The following is a 27,744-nucleotide window of genomic DNA, read 5'->3' on the forward strand; positions in this document are numbered from 1 at the left end:
TATTTTGGGAGATCAAAAGCTGAAAACATAAACGGGAAAAGGGCTTGACTCTTACCTTATACTGTAAGAATCTCATATAAGGCTAAAGGAGTACATTTACACAAAAGATACCCTGCTAATTGCCTTATTGCTAAATTCACAGACACCGGCACTTCCTGCTCCTTTTGCAAACATATCAGATAAACTATTACACATAGCTTTTTTTTTTAAATGTGAAATATCCAAAAAAAAAATTTGGACAGATTTCACTTCTTTGAAACCTCTCACTCAATCTACTCCTTTAACCTCAGGGATATCATCTGTTATGATCATTCAGACAATAGAGCTCCTGAATTAATGTTGTTATTCCAAACGCTAAATTTGTCATTCAAGAACAGATATTCTCAAAGTCACATCTTAAGTTTGTATCTCTCCTCCTGGAACAAAAAGCTCACCTTCAATCACTCAGCATAATAAATAACAAAAAAAATGTAAAGCTTTTGGAAAATTATGCTTTTCACTTTCCCAAATCATCTGACTGAATGTACCTCTATATTTGTATGTTTGTACCCCTGTTTATCTAACTTTTTATATGCTTGGTTTCTTTTTCATTTATATGTATTTTCTTGTCTGCTCATTTGTCAGTTTCATTTTTATCATTTGTATTCCACATTTATGCTTGCATCTTCCAGATATATTGTTTTATATTACTATCATTTTATTATTGTTGTTGTTTTATTTATTTTTTAACCGGTGCTGTACCTTTTGTACCTGATGTTTTCTATATGTTTGGTTTGTCCATTTAAAAAAAAATAATATGAAATAACTGGACCACAATCTTTGTGACATGTAAACATTAAAACAACTTAACTTTGTCGTAATAAATTACTGTAGATAGTTCAGACCAGCAGCCATCAGGGGGCGCCATGGAAAGACAGGATAAGTTCTGTGACAGTTGACACCTGATAAACCAGTGTCCTGCTTACTGACTGCTCGAAACTCCCAAAGACCCTACTGTACTAGTATACTAATATCATAAATATGTGTATCAACTGTTGTTGAGGCAACATGGTCTGAAGATTTATTAGCTCAGTCTATACATATTTTCTCAGTTTCTCCAAACTGAGTAGCTCCTTTATTTTTGTTGTAAATTGAAACAGTGGAATCTAAGTATCCAACATCTCAGTGGAAAACATGGTTTTAGTCTTAATGCTGGCACTTTTGAGCAGTGGGGGGATGTAACTAAGTAGCTTACATTTACTCAAATAACAGTATTCGAGTACCCAGTGATGGAAAAAGTATTCAGATCCTTTACTTAAGTAAAAGTACTAACACCACACTGTGAAAATACTCTGCTACAAGTAAAACTCCTGCATTGAAAGTGGTAAAGAAAGTAAGTATAATCAAGATAATTGCTCCACTGCCTTTATCTGAAAACTTTAGTAAGTAGTTACTTTATAAATTGAGATTTTAGCATAAAATTGTTTTGTTAAAAATTAAGCTTCCCCAAATACTCTTACTAGTGACAGAGCATTTTTACAGTTTGGTATTATTAATTTTACTTTTACTAAGTGCAGGATGTGAATACTTCCTCCACCACTGATTTTGAGTAATTTGTTAATTTTTCTTCCATTCAAGTTCAACAGTGCAACATCAAAACACACAAGTGTAAGGTGCAGTTGTAAGATTTGTAAACTTTATGGGTGCATTCACAGAAGTCTACGAGTGCTGAGGTCTGTCCAAATCCACAATTCATCCAGCCTACAACGAGCTTCAAGTGGAATTTCTGCAGACTTTTATCATTTCCGCTCAGAGTGCAGACTTAACCAGACATTGCAGGTTTAATTATCTACAGTTCATAGCAATACAGACATGATGCTCTAAATTTTTCCAATTAAATAAAACGACAAAAAAAATATGAATTGCTGCATTAAAACTTAACTTAAATCATGTGGGCCAGAAATAATATTTAATTACATCATCAAATAGATAACACAAATATGATATGCAAATATGTAGAAGTGTAGGTAATCAAAATGCTTTTTTTACTGCAGCCTACCCGAAAGGCTAAAAACTGTGGTGTAATATAGTGGCAAAGTGACTGAAAAACATCCAAGGAAGGTCTTCAAGTGTCAGTACTGCCCAATTTATTTAGCCATAGTTGCCTTATTTACAAATATTTCTGTATTAAAATATGTGTAGACTATATGTTGCTCTGTAATGTGTGAATATCATTTTGTTCAGTCAAAAAAAAGCCTGTACAGGGATTTATATCTTATCTGCTGGGACAGATGAGCAGACAGAGTATGACAGCAGTTATCACAATGGACATGAATGTAGTTGTAACTCAAACATTTCCATGGCAACGAGTGAAACAGGCCCGAGGCCTTTTTATCAGTGACTTCAGTGTCTCTGCCCTTGCAGACTTTTTGTGATGTCAGAAAACATGTTACAGTATGTATGACTTAAAGTCCTGGAGGGCTCAGTCCACAAGTCCAGAGGATGGACATTTGGATTCAGCCTTAAAGTACAAACATGCTATTAACACTCCTGCTTGTTTGTGTTTGTTCAGAAAAAAATGTTGGTGTGCAGACCCATTCCACGGATCGATGTTTCTCTGCATACCAGTGAAGAAGGAAGACGGCAAGACTTGGATGAAGCAGTGAGTAAAACCCAGATTACTAGGGGTGGGCAGATCAATACCAAAATATCAATACAATCAGCATTACATTTTCATTTAAAATCAATCCTCCATCAACAGGATCGATCCCAAAAAAGGGATCAGTTTCTCTTTCCTGCGTCGTACCTATTTGTATTTCAACAGTAAAACTAACTCTGAAAACAACGCTCCATTGTCGTTAACACAACTACAGCACAAGCTGTTTGCTTCCACACTGCATTTCTGTTGTCTGCACTCTTAATAGAACACAGACAGCACACCACAGCGTGCATCCTGACACATGATAGCAGTAATGGCTCAATGAAAAAGGAAAAATAAAAACGAAAAAGATAACTTATAGCTGCAACAAAACAAAAGACTCTGAAAATCTCAGGCAAGGATTATCTAGGTATGTAGTAGTAGTGAAATCAATATTTAGTCACATCAGCTCTTCAGCATTAAATAATGTAACATTTTCATACTGTAACTGGTCATCGGAGTGCCCCTTGGATGACTTTTTTTTGTAGGCCAACACAGAAGTTGGCATCACCCTGCTTCCCTCGTGAAAAAGCCCATGCAATTCTTTCATTGGACTTTGGATCATTGCAGAAAATAGGCTCCATGGTAAAGAAATATTTTTGATACTTAATTGTTTTGTTTAGCAAGATAATCTTTAGAAATGAAATCCACTTTTATGATTTTTTAGGCCTAAATGTAATTGCAAGAAGTCAAAAGCTAATGTTAGGGCTATAAATGGACTACACCGTGGTGGCATGATTAAACATTGCCACCACGAGGCTGTAAAACTGTGCTCGGCGAGGCTCAGCATGATGACACTGTAGTCTCATTTAGTCACTTGTTAGCAAATGCCTTTTTTAAGACACAAAAGCTTCAAAGTTTACGATTGGGGTGTTTACTGACATATTTTATATCTTAAAATGAAACTTTAAAGTCTCTTAAGCTTAAGCACAGATCTTATTTCAGGGCTCTAACCGAAAACCTTTAAAAAAAAAAAAACTCATCGACTTTGAGACGAGGGAACTGGAGGTGCCAAAATGCCGATTCATTTATGGGTTTTAGGACTCATTACAGGGGCATTCTATTAGCTGTTTTCCCCTACGTGAAAATGTATAAGCCAATTTTAATAATAAAAGCTGTCATATCGGTACAGATATTGGCAATTCCGGCCCTGTATTACTTGGTATTGGATTGCAACCAAATTTCGCCCACAAAAATGATCACCCATCCCTACCAGTTACACTATAAAGTACTAACTGACAGTGGTGGAGATTGGAGACAGTTTAAGGGTTTGAATATATGTCCATACAGTTATGTACTGCTTCTATGGGCACTGTACTGAAAGTGTTGGGTGGAAATGCTGCTAGGTAAAAAACATTCCTAATTTTGCAAGAAATCAACTGAATGGAAACAGTGTTTTTAATCTGACATGAGTAGACACATGAAATTACACACTGCACATGATTGAGGACAAACAAGTTAACTTAAACAAGCTTATTTTTAATGGATCTGCAAAACTGTTTGAATTTCCAAAGAGAACTTCGGTACCTCCCGCCCACAGTTACCCAGTGGCAAACGTTACACAACGTCACAGAAACGCTTCCAACCCAAAGAAATCTGCATGCAGGAAAAAAAAAAAAAAACAACCCAAAAAGGGAAAAAGAAATAAAAGTAAAATAAATCATACAGATAAAAATAAAACATCAATAAACAGGACATACTGTATAATGCCGTTCTCTTGGCTGGAGGAGAAATTCAAACGCTTCTGCTTCAGTTCGGCATCCTCGTGACAGAAGCCTGAACCCACAGAATATTAAACTGTAATTTCACTGGGTGGATGTGGCTCCGCCCACCACACAGCCCCGCCCCTGTCTCCCATATAAGGCACAGGACAAAATAAACCCCCACATACAAAAGGAGCTAGCCACGCCTCTGTCACTTGGTAACAAATTGTAAATGACCAAATACGGTTAGACAACAGAAACCCCACTAAGTGTACAAAATGTTAATCCTACATTTGTCTTTTTTTTTGTTTAATTTTCTTTTATTTTGATTTTCTCTGACTGAAGGTGAGTGCTGTGGGTGGGGGTGGGGTTAAGGGTGGGTGAAGGTGTCCAACCAGGTAAGCTCAGGCAAAGGAAATATTAAAAATATGAGCTTGTCTTTTCACACTTTTTTTCTCTTTTTTTTAACAACTTTTAAAACAAATGACAAGAAACGTGACTGGATTTCTCTTTTTATCAGAAATAAAAATGATCATCATATGGAGAGTGGAAGAATATGGTGGAGGGTGGGGGAGGAGGGGGATTAGACAAGTGAAGTGGTTTATTGTTTTATTCTGATAAAGAGACAGACAGAGAGTGTCAGTGTGCAAGAAAACTCATGAGACAGGTTAGAGAGCGAGAGAGTTAGCAGTTAGAGAGAGAGAGAGAGAGAGAGAGAGAGAGAGAGAATATGTGTTTGTTTGTGTGCGTTAGTGTGAGTGAAACTGAGGAGTTGTTCAACTGCAGCACTTGCTCTTCCAGCCTGTGACTCCACCTCCGCTGCTGATGTCGACGTTTTCACTGTTGGGCTCTTTTACGGGCGTCTGTCGAACAAAATGCACAAAAACAATTTGTAGTAAATACATGAGAATTGAGGAAAATCATCCGTCATCTATTCATTTTATCTCATTTGACATATTTACAGTGGAAGAAAAAACATACAATGTGTTTACAATTTTCAGAACACTGACTTTGACCAAATCACTGTAACAGTGCACAAACAGCAATCACTTTCGGGTAGACAACCGGAAAAAGATTTGAATTGCAGAGATTTGTAAAACTGGCAAACTTGTTTATTTCTGTGGTCATTTTCAACTGTAATTTCAGATAGTTAAGCATAGTGACTTCACCGATCTGACATTTCTACTGTGCTTACTTTATGGACTGTCTTGCTTGCTAACTTCTTTGATAAACCAAATCTACCGTTACAGAAGCTAAGCAATGTACTGCTGTGGACGAGGACTGTATTTTAGCCACCTAAAAAGAAATCTACATCAATTTTAGTGTACACAATGTTTAGAATATTTTGAGCCCTTACCTCACACACTAGTCTGATGGAAGTAACTGTAGACCATTAAAAAAGTTAAGTAAAATAAGTGTTTTGTCAAAATAGTCTGGAGTGGAGCAAAATAAAAATAAAGCACAATGTCGATCTGCAAATAATACACGCAGGCAGAAAGAAGAGGGAGAGGTCGCCACATTGCAGACTGTGATGCAAGTGCAAATTCTGATTTGAGCAATTTAATTATAACAACTTCATGAAAAATAACTTTGGTCAAAATATAAGACAGCCTTGTATGGTTCATTTGAGTTTCTAGGACTTGTTAAGCACTTTGTAAAAACATGCTATTTTCAAGGTAATCCAGAACTGTATTTTTCCTCAAAATTCACACACTTAAAAGGACCTTGTGCAAACCCTGGGGTTTATATAGACCTTGTATGTTGTTCTTTGTTGTTTTTTTTTATATCATTTCTATTCTCTATTTTTTCACCTACTTTCATGTTCAATGTACATATAGTTGAATGTTTACCTATCTTTGATTTTAACTTTGTTTTTTTCAGTCTTCCTGAAAATCCTTCTGTGCAAGTACATTAAGGAGCATCCGAAAACTGTCCTGCTACTTCTGTTGGCGACGAAGCAAGATAACAACAATCTGTGAGTGTCTGAAATCCCATTTTACTGCTCACTTCAGAGTAAACTGTAAAGTGTTTATTATGTAGAGATGAGTGAGTACATTTTTACTGAACCAGTTGCTGGTTCATCCAGTGTGACTGACAATGAACTATGACCAGGATGCACACTTTTATGTCTTTGACTATCTGGAAATATGTTTTCACAAGATCAGTAAGTTAGTCTTTCAGGTAAGACATGGGACTTGCGGGCTGTTAAACGAGTTTAGTTAGGGCCAGTGCGCTCGACTTGGCCAAGGTTGTAAATACTACTATTTCTCATAATACATAAAAAAAATTTACCAAATCTGCAAATTCAGAGTGGACTTAGAAATTTCTGATTTGGGTGTAGACAATAATTTGGGTGTTTGGTATGGAGATATGAGTGCTGATGGAAAGTTTTTAGAATATTTTGGGGGAAAGTAAACTCAACTCAACTCAAGCCGGCTGACGGTGTCACCTGCAACTCATCAAGTCAAATTTTCAGCGGCTGGTTTAAAACATGACACTGTTTCAACAGTCAACTAGCTTGTGGTTAAGTGGCTGGCCAAGTCAGTAAACTGTCCACAGACGGCATGTTTGCCTGCTGCAGTATTCTCTGACAATAGACCCCCGTCTCTTCCAAGCCTGTCTCAATTATGTCCCCACGCCCCAACGTCAACAGGTTGGTGGGTCTCTGCTGTTTTTGCCATTTCATCACTAAAATGCAACTGTAGTCGCAAGTTTCTCATTATTACTATCTGAATCTTTGGTCTGAACTAGGCTTTAAAGGCCACAATGTGGACAAAGAGGAAGCTTGTGTGTTCTTCTGATTGACAATCTATATTGTAAACATTTAAGGTTAAACAACAGCAGTGGCTACATCACCTGTCAGCATATTATTTAGCCATTTAGGCTGCAGCATGTTTTCATCACAGTTAGATACCCTTCCACGTAAAATTTGCATCACAAATTTGCATCTTACTGTTGACCAAGGTAGTCTACATAAACCAAAGCTAAGAAAAGGCTACTTGGAGAGTAATATGGATTGTAATAATAAGACCCAAACTGATGCATTTCTTTCTGAGATTCTATCAATACATTATATTTATAAATAAATAGATCAATACCAGAATCTCAGAAAAATATGATCCAGTCAAATAAAAGCATTCCTGTTGTTTTTACTATTATAAAAGGAATGTACATACACTTTGATAAATCATTATTTAAACACACACACACCTTTCTGAGGATGTCTTCTGCTAATGTGAGGAAAGCCTTCTCGATGTTGATGTTGGCCTTAGCACTCGTCTCAAAAAACCTAATGCCATGCTCCCTCGCAATCTGTGGAGAAGAAAGCAGGGCGAGTTAGAACGATGAGTGTGTCAACAGTTTAAGAAAGTCCAAAAATAAAGTGTGCAGAACAGAGATCAGGTATCACTGCTGGCAGACACACAAAAACACACTATGTATACTAACACTTCCATTCTTATCAGGTAGATGTATGTATGAGTCAGCAGATCTGTATATGATGTTGCTAAATCTGCAGAGCGACTAGTCACTGCTAGTCTGCTTTGGTAAATTGAGCCAGAGCTCTTAAAAGGCCCCGTGCACGCACACATGCACACACACAGATGTTTTCACTTGCTCTGGCCGATTACCTCTCAGCTCAGACTGAAACTTGGCAGCACTGTAGCAGAAGTTTTAATCAAGTGACCAAACTCTCATATACTAAGAGAGGACGTGTACAGTAAGTGACATCACTGAATACAGAGGTCACTGCAGTGACTCCCCCCTAAGGGGAAAATTCTCAAAACATTTCCCATCAGCGAATAATACATTCACAGGAGGGGAAAAATTACATCTTACTTAAATATCTTAGAAATGGCGTGCTATTGACTGCACAAATATTTCATTCACAAGGATTTAGGCACAAGTTTAAAAAGACTGCAACAAGAGAAGCACAATCACTAGAGTTGGAGAGAATTTGGACACTGGTGCTGAATCTGAGACATAGATCTCATTTTGTGTCAGATAAGTTGCAGTTTTGGTTTAAGTCATACCTGAAACATTGTACTGCACAGTGACTATACTTTGTGCATTTCTTGTATACAGAGATCCTACAGCTTAAAACAGGTCAGATTTAAGACTTAAGACTTTTAAAGCTATTCAGAATGGAATTTATGACCTTTTTTATGATAAACATATTCAAAGAAAAAGAAACCATGAACCAACGTTAATTACTTGGGGTTAGGAACAGTTTTGCCCAAATATCTATTCTTACACAAAACAATCCACACTCAGCATCACAAGTAGTTGCGCTGATATTTCTACTAGCCTTCGTCTTTGATCAGACATTGTTTGAGGCATTGTTGGTTTGTAAAAAAGAAATATCTCCTCAGTGATTTGGACATGTTGTGATTTTGTGCTGCTGTTTTCTATGACTGTAACTGTTAGTACACAAGCAATCCCTTTCAAAATAAATTACACCACTTTTCAGATTTTTTCTATGCCCACAAACAGTAACAGTTATTTAATGCCACAAGCTGTAGAGACAGTGTCCTGAAAATAAAGTCATCTGCTTAATTTTTGCTGTAAGTATCAAGCACCAGCTGCAACAATATTTCACTGGCATCAGTTACTTCAACTGTTATTTTGCATACTTAAACAATGCAGTGTTTAGTTTGAGCATGAATGCAGCAAGTTTTAGAGAATATATGAGGATTTCCAAGACAAGTTGACCCATCATTTCTTGCAACACAGATCTGGAATTTGTCTGGAGGCTCAAATATAATCAGTCTTATATTCATCAAGTAAACATTTACATTAAGTTGAATTATGAAATGTTGCTTTTTATATATTTTATATTGTTAAAATGAGCTACAACAACACATGTTCATGAGGATGAATCAATACAAACTTTAGTGTTAAATGTCCTGTTGTTACAAGGCCCTCCGGTGGTGTTGTCCCCGATCAAGGGCAGCTCAACTGTACTTGTTAAGACATTAAGGAGCCACACATTTCTCTGCCCTGATCCCCTGAGCTCATCTACAAAGTCTGGTTATTCTTTAACCTTCACTCAGCTGCAGCTACCTTTAGAGAAACATTGCATAGTTAACGTAATAAACGTCCCTGTGTACCTGCGACATGTGGCAGTGCAAAAACTCTTAGTTAAAATTTTAAATGAAAAGGATTCCCTTTGTATTTTTATATATTTTAGATCAGTTTTGTTTCAAGAAACTGCTGGAGTAGTTGTTGTCATGAGTAGCTGAGTTGTTGAAGTAGGCATATTAAGCCTTCATGGCATGCAACGACAAACAGCAGCTTACTGAACATACTATAAGGAGGCACTGTTTTAGTGGATGGTGTAAGCTGACATTTCACAAGTAACTTCAAGCAGCTTACAAACTATTTTCAACAGTTTTAATACCTTTTATTTAAATTCCATTATGGTAGTCTCTCTTTACCTTCCTGCTACTTCATATGCTGTTGTTTGTTTAACTTTCTATGAACTAAACGAGTAGCTGAAAAGTAGCTGCAACAAATAAGTCTATTGACATGCAAGACCTTGATGATGAGTGGCTGCTTATAGCTGCAGTGGACTGCACCATCTCACCTGCTCCCCCTTGGCTTTTGGTACGACCCTCTTGTCCTCCATGTCACACTTGTTGCCTAGCAGCATCCTCTCAACGTCCTCATTCGCATGCTGAAAAAGAGAAAAAAAAGAGGGATTACCTAAGAAAGAGAGAGAGATTACTTCTTCATATCAGCAACATTAAAGTTAGCCTCATCTCCACCGGCACATGATCCCACAAGCCAGTCTATCAGTTATAATAAAGGACACAAACAGGTTATCTATTTACATTTCAAAGCCTGTAATAGCCACTACAGCAAAAAATTATCGCAACTGTCTTTATCAGAAATGCATGAACCCGTTAGTGACACTAGTGTGACAAAACCAGCTTCCCATTTAATCTTCTAGACCACTGGTTCCAACGTCACTGTCAGGATAATCTTAACAGGTCTCAAGACAAACCTTTAAGGTGACAAGTTGATTAGAAGAACAGGAAAACACTACCACATAGACTTGCGTTTTTTGTTTGTTTGTTTAACTCTTTAAACTCTAATTGATAGTTTTAGGGATGCAACTCACAAATATTTACATCATCAATCTATAAAATCAGACAAAAGTGGAAAATGGCCCATCAATCTAGAATGACATAGAATAAAAAATGGGAGGATTTTAGCCTTTTGCCTTTAAAAACAATCTAAGAAATTCATGGACAGTCAAAATGATTTCTGATTAATTTTCTGTCAGTCGCCCAGTTTATTTGTCTTAGCTTTAATAATTTTACCTCTTGAAAAAATATAAAGAGAGATATCTAGGGCTGGATTGATTAAACGTCCATATATTTTCACAATACTTAGTAGTTCTGTCTATAAAATATAGGGAAAAAAGTTAAACAGGTCCATCAAATTAGTTGCAGATTAAATTTCGGTTCATCACCTACTTGATGAATTGACCTATCATTGCAGCTGTGAAATAAACAATAGAACAAAATCACTCTTTGGTTGAAGAGGTCACAACTCATAGAACACAGGGACCTCTGAAGGCTACAAGCCAAAAAAAAAAAAAGTTGGGAACCCCTGTTCAAGTATGTATTCATATTACTCTCCACACAGTATGCCTGCATCCTTTTAACCCTCTCTGGAGTCAACAACAAGCTTTCACCCACAGAAGTGCAACATGAGCAAGGTCAAGTTCTAAGTTTGCAGGAAATGCATTGTGTTTCCTTTCCTTAATCAGACTCAAACCTCTTTCACAGTAAGGATGGAAAAATTACAAGAAACTGTTCCAGACAAGCCCAATGCCTGGTTGTCTCACCCACAGATGTAACACCTTCATACTGATCACGTGTTGCAAGATTATAGTGTAGTGTTGCACCCACCCAGGCATAGTAAAGACAGATCATGTCAGCTATTGATTAAAACGGTCACAGTAATTAAACTGATGCGTTTAATCTGGCATGGATCCCATAAGATTACACATCACATAACAGAATAACAACTACTGAGATAAAAGATTAAGATTTAAATAGAAAACACAACACAAGGCTAAGTAGCACCAACATTAAAACAACAGGGAAAAGGAAGCTAAAAGTTACAATTACCTGCAGAGACGGATCTAGCGTTACATTAGGCTTCACTTTCTTTCCCTTACGGCCTTGTATCCATCATGACAAAACAAAAATATAAAAACTACTTCTCTCAAACCCTGTTAAATTCTCTCTCTCGGCTGCCCACAATGCACAAAAACTTTGAAGTATCTCATACAGGACTCCAGTATTGTGTAACCTCTTTTTAACATTGATCTAATAATCTGTGCTGTTAATAGAGACAAGCAACAAAGTGGCTGATTTTTGTCTGATGTTAAATATGAGTTGATGATAATTACTGACACCATTATGAAACTTAATCTAACCAGAAGTGCAAAAAACAGAGACAATGCAAAGTTATGTACAGAGGATATCCAGAACAAACAGTATTAGGATATATATATATGTATATACGTATGTGTGTGTGTGTATATATATATATAAAATGAGAAATGATGAGAAATGAGAAATGAATATGCTATGGTATATACCATAAGCAAGCAAAATATATAGTTCAGATTATATATAGTGCAAGTGGCAAAAACTGGTAATGGTTAAAGCGCATAAAGAATAAACAACTTTAATATGTCGTGTATACGCTATAGATCAGACAAATACAGTCCAGACTATCACTGTAATGGTTCATGTATTTGCACCAAACCGTCACAGTACAGAGGTCACGGTTCGGTGTATGTAGGCGCATGCAGAATACACAGTAGGTAAATTGCTGAACGTAATTTGGAACCAAAGTTCACAAGATCTAATTGTGCTAAGGTTAGAACAACAAGCGGTTTAGCGTGCGAGTCCATCACACTATGGCGAGCTCCGATGAAATGGCAGAGCTGACCACCATGCCTGCAAGCTCCGTTACAACCGCAACAGAGTATATGTACATATATATGTATAAGACAAGGACGGTGTGTTGTCGTTGCTCAACCGTTGCAGGGTATGTGAATGAAAACACATCTAACTTGCTAATTCACATTCGATGGCAACAATTACATGCACTGATTACCAACACACGGACAAATAACACTGGAGCCCTTCTCTGTTTTCCTGTTGCTTTCAAGCAGCCTTAAGATGCAAAAGCAGAACAGGATAAAACAATTACTGAAGCAGTTGGCGTTTCAACTGGAATATAGCTATGTTGAAACTAATCGTTATACGCCTCCTTTGCATGAGTTTTATATTTTACAATTCTATTTATCTATTTTCAGTGTCATAGCACAAAAGATGCTTTTAAGTTTTATAGCCTGCTGTGACCTGTTGCCTTTTGGGAAGTGTTTGTACATTGTAATACAAAAATGGCTAAAATGGTCCTTTTTTTTTTATGAAAATAGTTTACCAAAGTTGCCAGTGGGCAAAATGCTATCTCAGTGTCTGTCTTTGACACTTGAACTATTGTCTTTTCAAAATACATGAAAAGAAACACATCCTTTTTTCTAAGTACCAAACTCACACTGAACCATGACTTCTGTGTAACACTACACCCCGAGTATATACGGTGGTATAAATATGAGTATGTTAAGAATTCTTATATAATTATTTGGTACTAGTAGATATAAAATTGCCCTGATTAATGGTATGATGCTTATAAAGAATTTAAAATGTTTACATAATGTGAGTGTTAAGTGTCGATGTCTACACCTGTTACAACATTAATATAATAACTGTTACAGGGCAATCAGATGCCATCTCTAGAGTGTATTAGCTGTTATTCCAAACACACAGAATAGAATAATAGAATAAAATAGAAATAATTTATTAATCTTGTGACGGAAATTGTTTTGTTATAGCAGCAAGTAAGAGAGCAGCAACTGAATAAAATATTCATTACAAAGGCAAAATAATGCAAATATATATACAAGGAAAGCACTTAACATAGAGTAAAATAGAATTAAATGATATAGAATAAAATAACAATAATAATGAAGATGTGTACAGAATGTTCAGGGAACTAATAAACAAATAAAAAAAAACCCAAAAGATTAACAGCCACAGTTTGAAACAGTGAACATATCTTTGACATCATCAGGAGTTGAACTTTGGTTCCACTTTAATTCACGAGGTAAAACAGTACAACCTCTAGTTGTCTCACAATGAGCCAGATGGAAACAGACATCTGGCTCAGCTGATGTAATTTAGTCACACTCCTGCTACACAGCTCACTGAATACACATCGGCCAGCTAGTTAGCCATGTTGGCTGCATTCCCTCAAAGTATTTAAGACACTTTGTCAGTATGCCAAAGATAAAACAATAGATGAAAATCAAGTGCAAACACAAAACATCCTGTTCACACTCCTCATAAGACTTTACCCAGCACGGCAATACACATCATGATATCGAGTCAGACTTTGGAGAGCATTTGTGTCTGTGTGCACGTGTGTGTTTTACCTCGTCAATGTTACGCAGCCATTTGCTGATGTTTTCAAAGCTCTTGGCATTGGTGATGTCGTAGACCAGCATGATGCCCATGGCTCCTCTGTAGTAGGAGGTGGTGATGGTGTGGAACCGTTCCTGTCCCGCTGTGTCCCTACAAAAACACATACATTTTTTATTTGTTTGTATTAGCTGTTTTCTTGAATTAACTCCAACCCCTAAACACATTATATCACCAATTGGCCATAAAATCTCTGCAGTGTGACATAACTGTTGCTCAAATGCCGATTACTTCACAAGACTGAGATTTTTGCTTTCAGTGACAACACAACCACAAATGTTGACAAAGTTTTGCTTGAACCGGAAAAGCAAAAAACAGGATAATTTAACATAATTGTTCAGCATACAGAAACATCAGCTCTAAATTTGTGATTTCTACCTGGCATGCTTAGTCCTCTCAATTGTGAAAATTTGACTTCATTATTTATGCCAGTTACAGAACATAAGGTGTGCCAGTCAGAGATTTGTCTGTGTCATTATAATGCAATTCCTTTGTCACCAAAAGAGGTTGACCAAAGTACCCTTAAGCATTTGTCCCATTTGCAAAATTGTGACTGAGCATGAAAGTATTTATTTTAAAAATGTATACAATATTTACGAAGCCTGATAAACCTTACAAGTCAGGTTGAACCTTGCAAAGACACACATTCATCTTCTCTGCAGGCTAACCATATCCCTCACGCGTCTAGCATGCACCTCAACTGTAGAATTTTACCTATCACCTGCCAACATCCATCATCACTGCTGACGCAGAAGAGAAGCAGCCCTGAAGCACCAGGCTCACATGAGCAAATCAAACCTACTCTTACACTAACTGTTTCACTATGATTTTAGAAATAATTGCTGAGTGTGCAAAATTTATCCTGGTTCCTCCTTTATTCTTTCACTAATAACATGATGATAAAGCTTATATACAATTTGAACTGAAACAGACAATTAATACACAACAATTTTGCATATCAGTTAATTAAAACTTAAATTATTTTTCAACAAACATTAAGAAACTTTGCTGGTTCAAGCCTCGCAAATATGACGATTTCCTGCTATAGTTTGTCTTGTATGGTGGCAAATTGATTACCTTTGGGTTTTGAACTGCTGTCCAGACAAAACAAAGACATACATAGCTACACCAAATAATTAATTAATCAATCAACTTAATATCTGGGGAATTAATAGATAATGCAAATAACTGTTTGTTAAAGCCATGAATGCAACCATATAATATCACATCTGTCAACCTAAGTTCAGTATTCATGTTTCATCATGCTTGCAGAGGAAATTTTTAAAAATCAAATAATTTTGGTTGAAGAAAATCAGCTGTTTGGACTACAATGTTAACCCTGCAGCAGTGATCCTGATGGACTGATGACCATTTCCTGTCCTAGCATAGTTCTGGGCTTGGGGGAGGCATGTCAAACAGATGTTTCACTATTACAAGGCACAAACAGAAGAGGCAGAACTGAAAGACGATTCTCACATCAGTGTATGTATCCGTCCTGTACTCCTCTAAACACAGAACTTAAACATGGATATACAAACTCAAAACAGTCCAGTGACTCACCAGATCTGTAGTTTGATCTTCTTTCCTTGTAATTCAACAGTTTTGATCTTGAAGTCTATTCCTGTAATACAAAAGAAAGGATATTAGCTCACACAGCTCATATATGACACATATGACATAATATATATGACTAACTAGCACATGAAGCACTGACAATGAGAGGCAGACATGAGGAAACTGAAATGAGGATTTACAGACACTGATACAAACTGAGAATCAGAATCAGAAGAAAAGAAAAAAAGAAAAGAAAAAACATTTAGGAGGAGACAGAAATGGAAAGTGAGTGTCAAGTGTTTCCATCAGGGAGACAATAACATTATCTCTTCCTGATTCTGCACTGTCATGCCCAGACCTTGAGCCTATCAGCACACAGCTATGGCATCAGCAGCTGGCTAACAATGGGTGTGTACACACACACACACACACACACACACACACACACACACACACACACACACACACACACACACACAGAGTATTCACTGCAATAACCTTATTACTGTAAAACCTGTGCTTAAACTCAGCGGGTTAGAAACATGATGTTATGCATATTTGAGGGGTATTACTGACTTTTAGTTTTGGTTGGAGCATTCTGACTGTTGGTGCAGTGAGAGGATCGACTGTGGTGGGCGAGCACACAGTTTTTCCTATGTGAGCATGTTTTTCAATGTGGAAACCACCAGATTTCAGTTTCCATTTTGGCTGGACTTAATTATTTCTGATACAAGGCAGCTCCGCAGTGTTTTCTCTCAGGAGGTTGACGGCATCTAAAGTCTTTCTTGGTCAACTGTCTCATATTTTATCCTTCCTTTCTACCTTTTATCCTACAGTTTTCTTTTATTAAAATATGTTTATTTAAATTTGTGTTTTTTAGAAATTTGCAAACAGGCAAATGATTAACAGTGCTGCCCTAGTGGCAATCTGGGAACCCATCAGCTATAGTTGTGACAACAACTAAGCCTCTGAGGGCAATGGCCAAAGCTTTGGGAGATTGTGTGTTGTAAGTGGATACCCAGGCCGCCCATTTTGGCTAATCTCTATAAATAGATACCTGCATATGAAAGAAGTTAATTTTAGCTAATATAAAGCTAAATCGTTGTCAGACGACAACCAGTGGGTTTTGAAATTGCATTTCGTCCAGACAAACAGTTTACTTGCCATTCAAACATGGCTGACCAATACTACTCACACTTCAAACGGAAACCAAAAATCTTGTTCTAATAACCAACCATTCTGCATAGATATCTGTTGATATGGATTACCTTGGTGGTAAACTGAATCTTTGGATTGAAGATTTCTGGTTAAGTAAATTGTGCATTTCAAATCTGAAGATGAATTGATTATTCTACTTACTGCTTCTTCATTGTACGCATTTGCTGCTTTCTCTGTTTTAAATCAGTCAATAAATGTAAAGATCTAGGTGAAGACGTTACCTTGGGCTCTAAGTAACTAAAATGTGCATTTACCACTAGATTTGGAAATGTACGTACTAAACTAAGAATTACTTTCATTATCACTTAAGCTGCCCATAATTTTCTTGGCAAATCGTTCACTCAATTCAATTCAAATGACATATTCAGATAGCTTCTTTTGCTCGACCAACAGTCCAAAAGTCGAAGTTATGAAATTGCTTCTCGTATAGGCCAAAGACAAGCAGCAAATACTCTCATTTGAGACACTGGACCCAGGTAATGTTTGGCATTTTTTGCTTGAATAGTGACTCAATCAGTCAATTATCAAAAAAGTTGCTGACAGACAGAAAATGCAGACAGTCACTGCCATCTACTTGTTGCAGCTAAGGTAAAATATACAAGGTTCAAAAGTAAAATGTAGACAAATAATTCTAATGAATTATTTTGTTCACAATATTAAGTTAAGTTTTCTCATAATCATGAAGCCCAACAGGAGGCCAATTTCAAAAGGTGTGAGTCACAACTGTTGACACTTTTTGGCCATGGGTTTTCCAGTTTAATAGTGGGCTGTCACTTCAGCTCTTGTCAGAAATTGTGGTTGGTTAAAAAGTCCCAAAAACAGCTGTGTTCTAGGTGGAGCAGGGCCATAGAATAATGAAGGAACTGGCTGCCAAGGTGTGACTCACAAAATATTATCCACTCCCCAGAGAGAGGGAGGGAGGACAGAAAGATAAAGTTAGATAGAAACAAAGAGAGACAAAGAGGAGCTGAAGATGTCTACAGATAGGACACAACTTATTGTACCTGCATTGATATTTTACCTTAAAAACATTCAACAGACGCAATTAAATAGTAGGCATAAAAAAAATAAAAGTATAAGTTTTCTTACAACCAGAACTAAGTTGTGTTGTGATAAGTCAAGTTCAGCAGGGATTGACATAACATTGTGTGTTCCTAGCGAGGACTAATTTTTTTTTTTTTTTTTTTACTGCTGAGGGATACTAGCAAGTTGTCAAGAAAATATGTGCATTGTGCAATCACAGGCTTACCCAATCACTGGAAAAACGGGCACACTTAAACAGAAGAGAATGACACTTGAATTGGAATTCATGAGCAAAAAGGACATGGTTTATGGTCAGCCATCTTTCTTAATCCCAGAGGAACCATTCCTTCCCCAAGTATGAATTCCAATGTAACCAAGCCATTGCCAGTTTCCATACAAAATTCATGATGGTGTTATGGAAAGAGATTTCAGATCCTAACATGATGCATATTCAGCACTCTTAATATGCATAACCTCAAGTACACAAGGAGGGAGGGCAGAGACACTCTGACGATTGGAAATGAGGATGAGTGAGGGGGGGGTTTCCAGTGGGGGTATTTTGAGAAGCAGCTGTGTATCTGTGTCTCCAAAGGTATGAGTGTCAGAAGAACACACTCCTGTTTCACATGTCCTGGTTCTGCTGGTTCTCCAAAAAGTTCTGTTCCTGTTGGGAATTTCCAGTTTTGACATAAAGGGCCATACCTGATTTATGTGTAGGGCCTCCTCTAAATGTGAAGTGGTAGAGTTTTTGCAAACTTTGGACTGTACATTTTGTTCTCTCTACACCACAGTACTGTAATGCATTTAGTTTGTTGCATCCAGTGATCTTAGAGTGGTGTCTGCCAAAACATTAGAAACAACTAAAGCCAACAAAATACAGGCAAAACAATTCAACCCACAAACCATATAGCAACAAAACCAAAAGGACATCATTGCACACCAATGACACACCATCACTAATTACTGTCCATTCCCTCCGCTAAAACACAGATTCAAATACATTTGCAATGAGTTTGAAAGGGGGTCTTAATAAGCAAAACACACACACACCAGCTTACAGAAAGGCCAACTCGAAAGGCCGACTCGCCCTCAGTGGCAGTGGGAATACTGCTACTTAGCTTACCCGTTTACCCGAGTTTACCCGTGTTAAAAAACCTGCGTGCATCCACCAATTGCGGCAGGAATGAGGTATTATTTTCCCAGAAGCAGAATCAATAGGCAGTATCTAAAAATCATTATCACTGGACTCTCACTTATTTTACTGTATATTGTTAAAAATAAGAGCTCCCTGACAACTAAAACTTTGGATTATGATGTGCTGAGAAATTATTTCCACCAGATACTTAACTTCTGATCACACAGCATGCTGGTTTGTTTTGAATACAGATATAGAGCAAAGACAAGCTGGGACAGAAGCTTATGACCATGTTGTAGTTTTTAAGTGGACAGCTCTCAAAGAGAATGTTATGACATTCATATAGTGCCAGTTCTTCTCAGGTCTTGTCAAACTGAGGGGGGAACACATGAAGTGTGCACTTCCTAAACTAAGAATTGTTCCACGAATTAGAAGAATTAGTGAAAGGTGACAAGAAAAATACCTGAAGATTAGTTTTTTAAAATGATTTTTTAAAAAAAAACTATATGAAAAATGGAGACAAAAAATACAGAAAACTATATATTTTTAAGTATTTTATTTTCCAAATTATTTTCCATGAAATTGTATTCAAGATTTTATTTATTTTTAGGTCATTTTCTTGTTCATTTGTTTTTACCAGTTTTTTTGGCCCATCTTGTAAAGTTGCTCATTGCCGTCATTTTTTTTTTTTTTTTTTTAAATAAATCAAATCAATTTTCTCAGGTTTTAAAGGGTGAAACAACTTCTAAACTAACATAACAGTATGCTTTATGTTTACCTAAGTTCTTGGATAAATTAGACTAGAAACAAGCAAGTTTGTAATAGATATATAGACAATTGCTTCAGCAGGGTCCAACACATGTAGTCTTTTGGAGCTTATTCTAAAGTTTTGCTTAAGGGTAGACATGAAGTATGTTGAATATGTAATTTTTTTCTTAAGATAAGGAAAAATCATCTGCAGTTACTTCAGACACTTACAGACATTGATACATTTGACTACTACCCAACTCTTCAGGGAATGCACCGCTGCAAGGAACAAAGATCACTATTGGTCTTTGACTGCTGAAGAACCTGTGCGTCTGCATCTGACCATCATAACACAGCCTCCTCTTAAACTGGCAGAACTCTGATATTTTGAATTTAACTCAGCCTATGACTAGAATTTGAGGAACAAGACAGAGTGTGAAATCAGACAAAAGACAAAACATCATCAAAACCATAAACAAACATAAACACACGTGTGAAAGACAGCGTCACAACAGTGTGATGCTCACTGCTGTACCTCAGCAAATACAATCGGGCATAGATGCCACTGGGAACACTGTCACCCATTGGCTATTTGTTCTGAGGCATACAGTCAAAGGAGATGTCAACGCTTAAGTTATGACAAGATTAAATAAAAGCTAAATCAAGAGATCAAGGATATAATGGTAGTGCATTGCGAACAGTCAGCTTCGTGCAGTTGGTTCAGCAACACACGTCTAATGTTACATTATTACTCAGCACTGATCTTAAGCAACAGGAGTAAGTGGAGCCTTCACTTGGGCCGTGCAGGGATTTGACATAGCTTGACACTTGACTCATGTGAGCATGATGCTGGATGCATGATAGAGGACAGAGAGTTAAAAAGCTGATGATACCACCATGACGAATTGTTTATGGTTCTCTTCGGAGTAGTTGTGGAAAGTAGGTAAGAGGCACTTGAATAGTTTTTAGTGGCAATTTCTTCTACTTTATACTTCTACTCCACTACATCTCAGAGGATACTATCATACTTTTTACCCCACTAGATAAATAACCAGATAGTTTACTTTATTAATTCTTTAATGGAAATTAAGTCATCATTGCCGCCCAATACAATACGACAACACACGTTAAGACACAGTGACAACAGATTAAAAACAATGATAACAGATTAAGAACAATGAATAAATATGGATAAAATGAGCTCAGTCCACAAGAAGCTCAGTGTCAATGGATCTGGCAGAGGGGAGTGAGTTATAAAGTCTAACAGCGTCGGGCAGGAATGATTTCCCGTTGGATCAGTCAGTGGCTAAAGGAACATTTCAGACTGGTCAACATGTTGTGTAGTGGGTGAGAGGCATTATCTAGGATCATCTGCAGTTTTGCCTGCCACTACAGTTATCCGACAGCTACAGTCACCAGTTGCAATGCAGATTTTGCATACAGGACATGTGATCTTCACAAAATGTTACCCACATAATAATGCAGCAGTAATGAAAGACTAGTAAAGCAATGTATTTGACAATCTGAAACAAGAAGTTTTGAATAACTAGTATTTTTTTTCTTTTGGAACTCAAGGTTGATGTAACAGGCAATGATTGTGTACCTCTACTAGATTTTTAAAACCTTCTTGTAATAGGGAGTTTTATGTTGTGCTATTGCTTCTTCGATTTGTTAATATATCACTATTGTTGGTTGCTTGTGTTGCATTTGTTATTTTGAACAAGATCCAAATATTTGTTACCTTTAACGGTGTAATTCATGACAGGACAGCTCCACACGTTGATACCGAGATGTAAACACCAGTCAATTATATGGGAAGACAGCTTTATTTGGGGCTTTTGTAACATCAGCACGGCCCTGCACTGTTAGCCTCTTTAGCTCACTGGCTACTGGGTCAAGTGCCGTGACAGCAATTCCTCCGGCACTTAAACCGGTTATACTTGCCATTTATGGCAGGCTACACCAAAATAACAATCATGTTTTGTTATTAAAGTCCTGTGAAACAGAGGTGAGTGGGTTTCGCCAAGAGGCGCAAGTAGCTTTCCAGATTTTTTGAAGTTGTGCAGGCCTGAGGAGAAGCTAACGTCAGTGCACGCTGATAGCATGCTAGCTAACCAAATATGTCCTGCCTACCATTTCCAGCTGCGGGAGAAAGTCAGGCAGCTGTCAAACTAGCTCCGATGGGAGATTAAGCAAAGAAATAAGGTACAACGTGCTGTAACTGTGTGCTGTTTCTTACCTATGGTGGAGATGAAGGTTGTGTTGAAGGCGTCGTCAGAGAAGCGGAACAGCACACAGGTCTTCCCCACGCCCGAGTCTCCGATCAGAAGCAGCTTGAACAGCAAGTCGTACGTCTTCTTCGCCATTGAAAAACAGCTTGTGTTAACCCAGACGAGATACAAAAAAACTGATAACCTAGCACACCTATGTGAAGTCTAAAGCCAGCTCCAACCTGTCCAACTGCCCCGCTTCTTCTTGACTGTTAACGGTTAACAATCTGGGATTTGTTGATTAGCTTGGCAAGCTAGTTGGCTAAATACCACCCAAATAACGTGCCCGTGGAGAAGTTATAATTCCCAAGCCCGACTGTTTCCCCCCCTTACAGCATGAGAACAGAAAGCAAAAATAAGGATCTCCTCCCGAGTGATTCCTCTTTTCCACTCTTTCTTTTCTCCCACACAGTCGGGACAAAATGGCTCCTCTCTCTACCCCGACTCACTCTTTCTTCAAACTAACGGCGAGCTAATTCAAATTCTCGGCACACCCCGTCATTCCAGAGCCCGGCTGCCCACAAGCTCGACCGAGAAGAATTTGAAAAAAATCACAACGTCAGAGTCTGTAAAAATCGCTGTCTGCTGGGAGTTATTTCGCTTTTTTTCTGGAGAGATTTCAACCGAAATATAGACGACCGCCGTCGCCTTCGAATGGGAGCCACCACGGCGACACCCTGGGCCCCTCAGACACGCCTTTCTCCCGCCCCTTCTGTCAAATTCCACGCCTCTGACTGGTCGTGGTTACCGTCATTTTGTAAGTGCTCTAATGTGATTGGCTGTCCTCGCAAAGGGCGTATCTTAGATGACAGAAAGGGCAAATGTTACTGCGCACATTACTCGGACATTTAGGCTCAAAGCTCCCATTATTTCATTGTATGAAACGTATCTAATGATCCAACATGGCGACCGGTTTCTTGCGGATCTGTCCTAGCCGGGGTGTGTTTCAGTTTTCATGGCAAGCTGGCATTTGATGCGGTGACTATCCCAGCTGTGAGTCAGGCCAAGTGATGTCATATATAAGTGCTTATGTGCTTGTTACGGGCGTTTCCCACATCCTCTGCTTTGTGAACTGTGGAGACACTTATCCTCTGAAGTCTTTTAATAACTGGAAACACACAAAGAGTATCTGCATGTACACAACATTGATGAAGGTTCTTTAGACTCTCTCTCTCTCTCTCTCTCTCTCTCTCTCTCTCTGTGTGTGTGTGTGTGTGTGTGTGTGTTGTGTGAGACTCTTTCCTTCTTCCGCCTGTCAGAGTAGTTTGACTCTCAGACACTCCTTAGGAATGTTGAGTATGCCCTGCTTTCTACTGCCGAGTACAGACATGCCACAGAGTTAAAAAGAAAGACATACGGAGAAAAAGGTAGCCTTTAAAGAAATAAAGAGAGGAAGAAAGGTTTAAAGATAAAGATTCTGAGGCAGACATAGCCTAAAGAAGGAAAGGTAAAGGACATAAAGAAATGAAAACAAAGAGAATGGTAAAGAAAGTAAGGTGTGATGGCATTAAAACTGAAAAAGAGAAAGGTTATAAGAGAGAAATATATTAATAAATATATAAAGAAAGGTAGGTCCAGTTAAAGGAAAATACGTCAGCTTTGTGCTGTAATGGTTATTATAAAAAAACCTGTTACATAAATAAAAAGTGTAATGGGGGCATTAGATGAAAAGTCAGGGTATAAATGTGTACCAAATTGCATGAAAATACATCAAACAGTTGTCAGGAGTGGAGAATAACTTACTACATTTGCTCAAGATTAGATAAGATAGAGATTCTTTCTTCATTTCAAAGCAATTTGTTGTGCAGCAGTTGTACCTTTTTTTAAAAAAATAATTAATTAATTAATGACTTTAATAAGAGTCAGATTAGTAGGCAAATTATGTCAAAACAACTTAAGTGATCCACAGAGGGAAATTTGCAAGCTACCCAGCATTATAAATTATCAGGTTTATTTAAAAATATTGGTTGAAATTAGCTCCATATTTACCAGCTGCAATATTAAAGCTAAAATAATTATAATCCAATAATAAAATGTACATTCTGAAATGAGTCATTCTGCAAAATAAGTAGCTTGTTCCCTTTGATACAATGTATTTTCAAGGTAATATGTGTGTACTTTTACTAAAGTAAAGTTTTAAATGTATGTTTGTTACTTGTAACAGAGTATTTCTACTTTTAGGAAGACATCTGATTTCAGTGATTTTTCAATTGTTTCCAACAGATAAAAAAATGTGCATTTTATTTGAAGGTCCATTGTGTAGGATTTAGGGGCATCTGTTGGCAGAAATTGAATATATAATGCATAACTACGTATGTTGTCTTCAGTGTATGATCACCTAAAAAGATAAACTGTTAAGTTTTTGTTAAGCTAGAATGAGCCGTTTATATCTACATATGGGGTAGGTCCTCTTCTGAATCCTCCATGTTGTAGTAGTCCAGAACTGACAAACAAAACACTGGCTCCAAAGTCATTTGTGTTTTTTGCTTTTTTGTGTGTGTTTTTCACACTGTTGCACCATAGTTCTCCTACATGCTGGGCACACTGGAGAATAGTCTAAGTAGAATATCACAAATTTATATGGATTGTTTTTAATGCCATGTGTACATAGATCAAAAGGGAAATCAAATGTTTGTGCAATATCTCATTAACCATCTGATGGTTTCAACAAAGTGGAAAGTTCACAGTCGATAGCATGACCAAAAAGAGAGAGAGGATGCAGCCACTTAAACACAAACCAGCCCATGCAAAGCCTAAAACAGATGTTACAGAGGTTTAAAAGGTGATAAACAGCTCACAGATTTTCTTTGGACAGTGTTGTAGGGTGTCGGTGTCCAAATAAAGACCAGCTTAATTCAAAAAATAATAATTGAGTAGTTGTATCACTGCTCTGTCTTTTTAACAGTTAAGCAGTTATGCCAGTAAATCATGTCTTAACACAGAAATCCTCCCAGATCAGGGCACATTCCTTTAATTTGCTGCGTGGGGCCCCAGGGTTCATCTCACACTCCCACAAACAGCCAGAGACTACCACTCGAATCTCACACTGTCCTGGCTGTGATTGTTATGTACATTTAAGGAGGAAGTCTGATTTCACATGGAGCTGCCTGACATCTTAACCAAAAGATATTATTTGTTTGTTGCTCTAAATTCTTACTGAGCACAAACACAATATGTGACCTTTTCCAACCTGGAATATTTCTATGTACATGGGGGCAAAGAAGTTGAGAGCCTCTGCTTCACTGCGTTATCCTCTGGAAATATCCTCTTTTTAGGCTATTTCAATGTAATGTTGTTTCCCTCACAGTAAATGTAACTAGAGCTTATAAATAACATAACAGAGGCTTAAAAGGCTCTCTACTGGTTCTTCAGCTTATAGTTTACTGGGGACAGAACCAGTGGAAAAAAGTTCTTTGTGTGGTAGTGGTGCTCTATGATGTGCATGCACAACCAACTCATGTTGAATTCTACATTGTGCACATAGATAAAGCACTTTATACTATGCACTTAATGCCATACAGTTTACATTTACAGTTTACATTGCCACTTTTAGTGCACTTTTGTCCTCTGTTTGAATTGTTGTGTTTTGTTTTTTCTTCTTTTTCTTTCTTTCCTTATTTCATAAATCTGTTACCTGCCAAGGGACTATGGATGTTAATAAGCAATTGTGGTAACTCTGGCGTATTTACATTTGTATTTTAGACTAATGTTCAGTAATATGCTATGTCCCTTTTAAATAAACATTAAATTAAATTAAATTGAATTATAGCACCTCAACCTGTGCCAAAGAACTACAAAGAGCCAGCATTTCATGTGTGTACAATATTTCTGAGATGCTTTTAATTGGAACAACTAACAATGCTTTTTTGTATTCATTCTCTACAGATTTCCATTTTAGGCTGTTGTTTAAATACTGTGCAGTCTTCTCCTTCCTGCCGAAAATACTCTTCAAACCTCTCTTTTACAAACACATTCATTTTAGTTTGACAGGCAAATATTCCTGGCATCTTATTTGCAAATCAACGCCCGCTGATGACTCATAAAAGGTGACACCACGAGCGCCAGAGCCAAGGGGATTATCAACACACATATGGGTAATTTTCCGGTACTGCTCGCTCAGAGGCATCAGTCAGTCATTTGTTGTGTGTGCTGCCAGATTTAACACGTGTTCATGAAAGGGAAACATTAAAGGTCATCTTATAGCTTCAGAGGAATAATGTGGTGTGTTGAGTTCCCCCTGTGGCTCAGCCTTTCCGCTTTCTGGTCAGCCAAGTCTACACCAGCATTAATGCACAACGCTGACACAGTCAAATCATAGAAAAGGGAAAATCACATGGAAATGTTGGCAGATTTTAATGGGAATTGCCCATAAACCCCCCACAGCGTCTCCTCCTGCAGTAACAGTCATGTTTGCTTACACAAATTTTCTGACCTCCTTTAGTGACATTGACCGTCTGCAGGTCATAGTGTAGTCCACACTTATCTCACCAGGTGGTGCTGTTGTATCATGTTAAATGCTTAAATAAGTCTAGTAATGATTCATTCAGCATTTGGCCACTTGTCCTTAATGTGTGCCACTTTCGGAGCCCAGTTGTCTGAGAATTGATGAGAGATCAGCTTCAATGAGCAGCTTGCAGGTTAAATTTACACTGAATGTTGCCTGGAAATGAATCTTTTAAAAGTTGATGAAGGATTTTATATATTTCACAGAGCAATGCTCTTAAAATTATTCTTGTGTACCACTAATTACATCCAGTTATGAACCTGATGTAAAATTACAGATATCAGATTTTTTTTGCATATAGAAATAACAGATAATATTCAGTTAAAGACAAATCTGGATTCATTCAAATACAAACTGTCTCTATCGAAACTGAAAAAGAACAAGTTAATTTCACTTATCATTTTTAAGTTGCATGAACTCCATAAAATCAAGTAAATGCAAGTTTAATTGAAGTAAACTTAACATTAACATACAAAGTAAACATAACTAAACATAATTAATATTTACTAATTTTTTTCAAGGCAATGAGTTATAGATTTTTTTATTTTAAAATGATTTTGTGCTTTATTTGATAGGATAGTTAAAGTGTGAAAGGGGGAGGAAGAGGATGACATGCAACGGCCACAGGTTGGAGTCAAACCAGCGACCGCTGCGGTGACGACACAGCCTCTGTACATGGGGTTCCTGCTCGACCAGGTGAGCTACTGGGCGCCCTCGGTTATATATTTTAAAGACAAACCAAAAGATTTTACAATGTAATTATTCAATCTAAATTAAATTCATTCAATTGTAGGGTTACCATGTCACAGAATTTTGCGCATATCCCAGTTAATTCAAAATGTTGTCAGAGTGCTGTGTGTCGTTTTTTACGTTTAGAGCAGATTTCATCCATGACAGTGTCTTTTCTCTCTGCAGTTCATCTAAAGTAGACTTTTATTTAAGTACAAAAAATAAAACAGTGCTTTAAACACATTATGCAAATGTTCAAGTTCAGCTAAAGAATTAAACTAAACCCCACAAAAGTATTCAACACCGGTTTTATTTTGATCATATATTGTGAATAATATGAAATTTAGATTTTTTTGTCTCTTTGTGTTATTATTAGAATTTAATAGAAGGTTATTTTGATACTTACACAAAAACAACAGCTAGTGCAGAGTATCTAAAATATGATTCAAACTGAAAAAGCCTTATTTTATAGAAAACATATTCTGGGACATATGTACATAAGGAAAATTTACATTTTGCACAAGACGTGTAGATTATGGTGCAGCAATTTAAATGAAGATAAAAAGAAAATGCACAGTTTTAACTTAATTGTCTGCAATAGCTGGAGCATCACAGTGT

The 27,744-nt window shown here is 37.3% G+C and overlaps 1 protein-coding gene across 1 annotated transcript; it reads right to left on the reverse strand.

Moving 5' to 3' along the window:
- Positions 1-4,135: 4,135 nt before the first annotated feature.
- rab10 (RAB10, member RAS oncogene family) lies at positions 4,136-22,551 on the reverse strand. The gene is made up of 6 exons (XM_042503042.1): positions 21,863-22,551; positions 15,507-15,567; positions 13,901-14,039; positions 9,965-10,054; positions 7,591-7,692; positions 4,136-5,243 (listed from the first exon to the last, which is right to left on the reverse strand). Exons 1-6 carry the CDS (start codon positions 21,987-21,989, stop codon positions 5,157-5,159), a joined length of 606 nt encoding a protein of 201 aa, XP_042358976.1. The 5' UTR covers positions 21,990-22,551; the 3' UTR covers positions 4,136-5,156.
- Positions 22,552-27,744: the final 5,193 nt, after the last annotated feature.

Source organism: Plectropomus leopardus, chromosome 16 (genome assembly GCF_008729295.1).
Source record: "Plectropomus leopardus isolate mb chromosome 16, YSFRI_Pleo_2.0, whole genome shotgun sequence".
Classification (NCBI taxonomy): Eukaryota; Metazoa; Chordata; class Actinopteri; order Perciformes; family Serranidae; genus Plectropomus; species Plectropomus leopardus.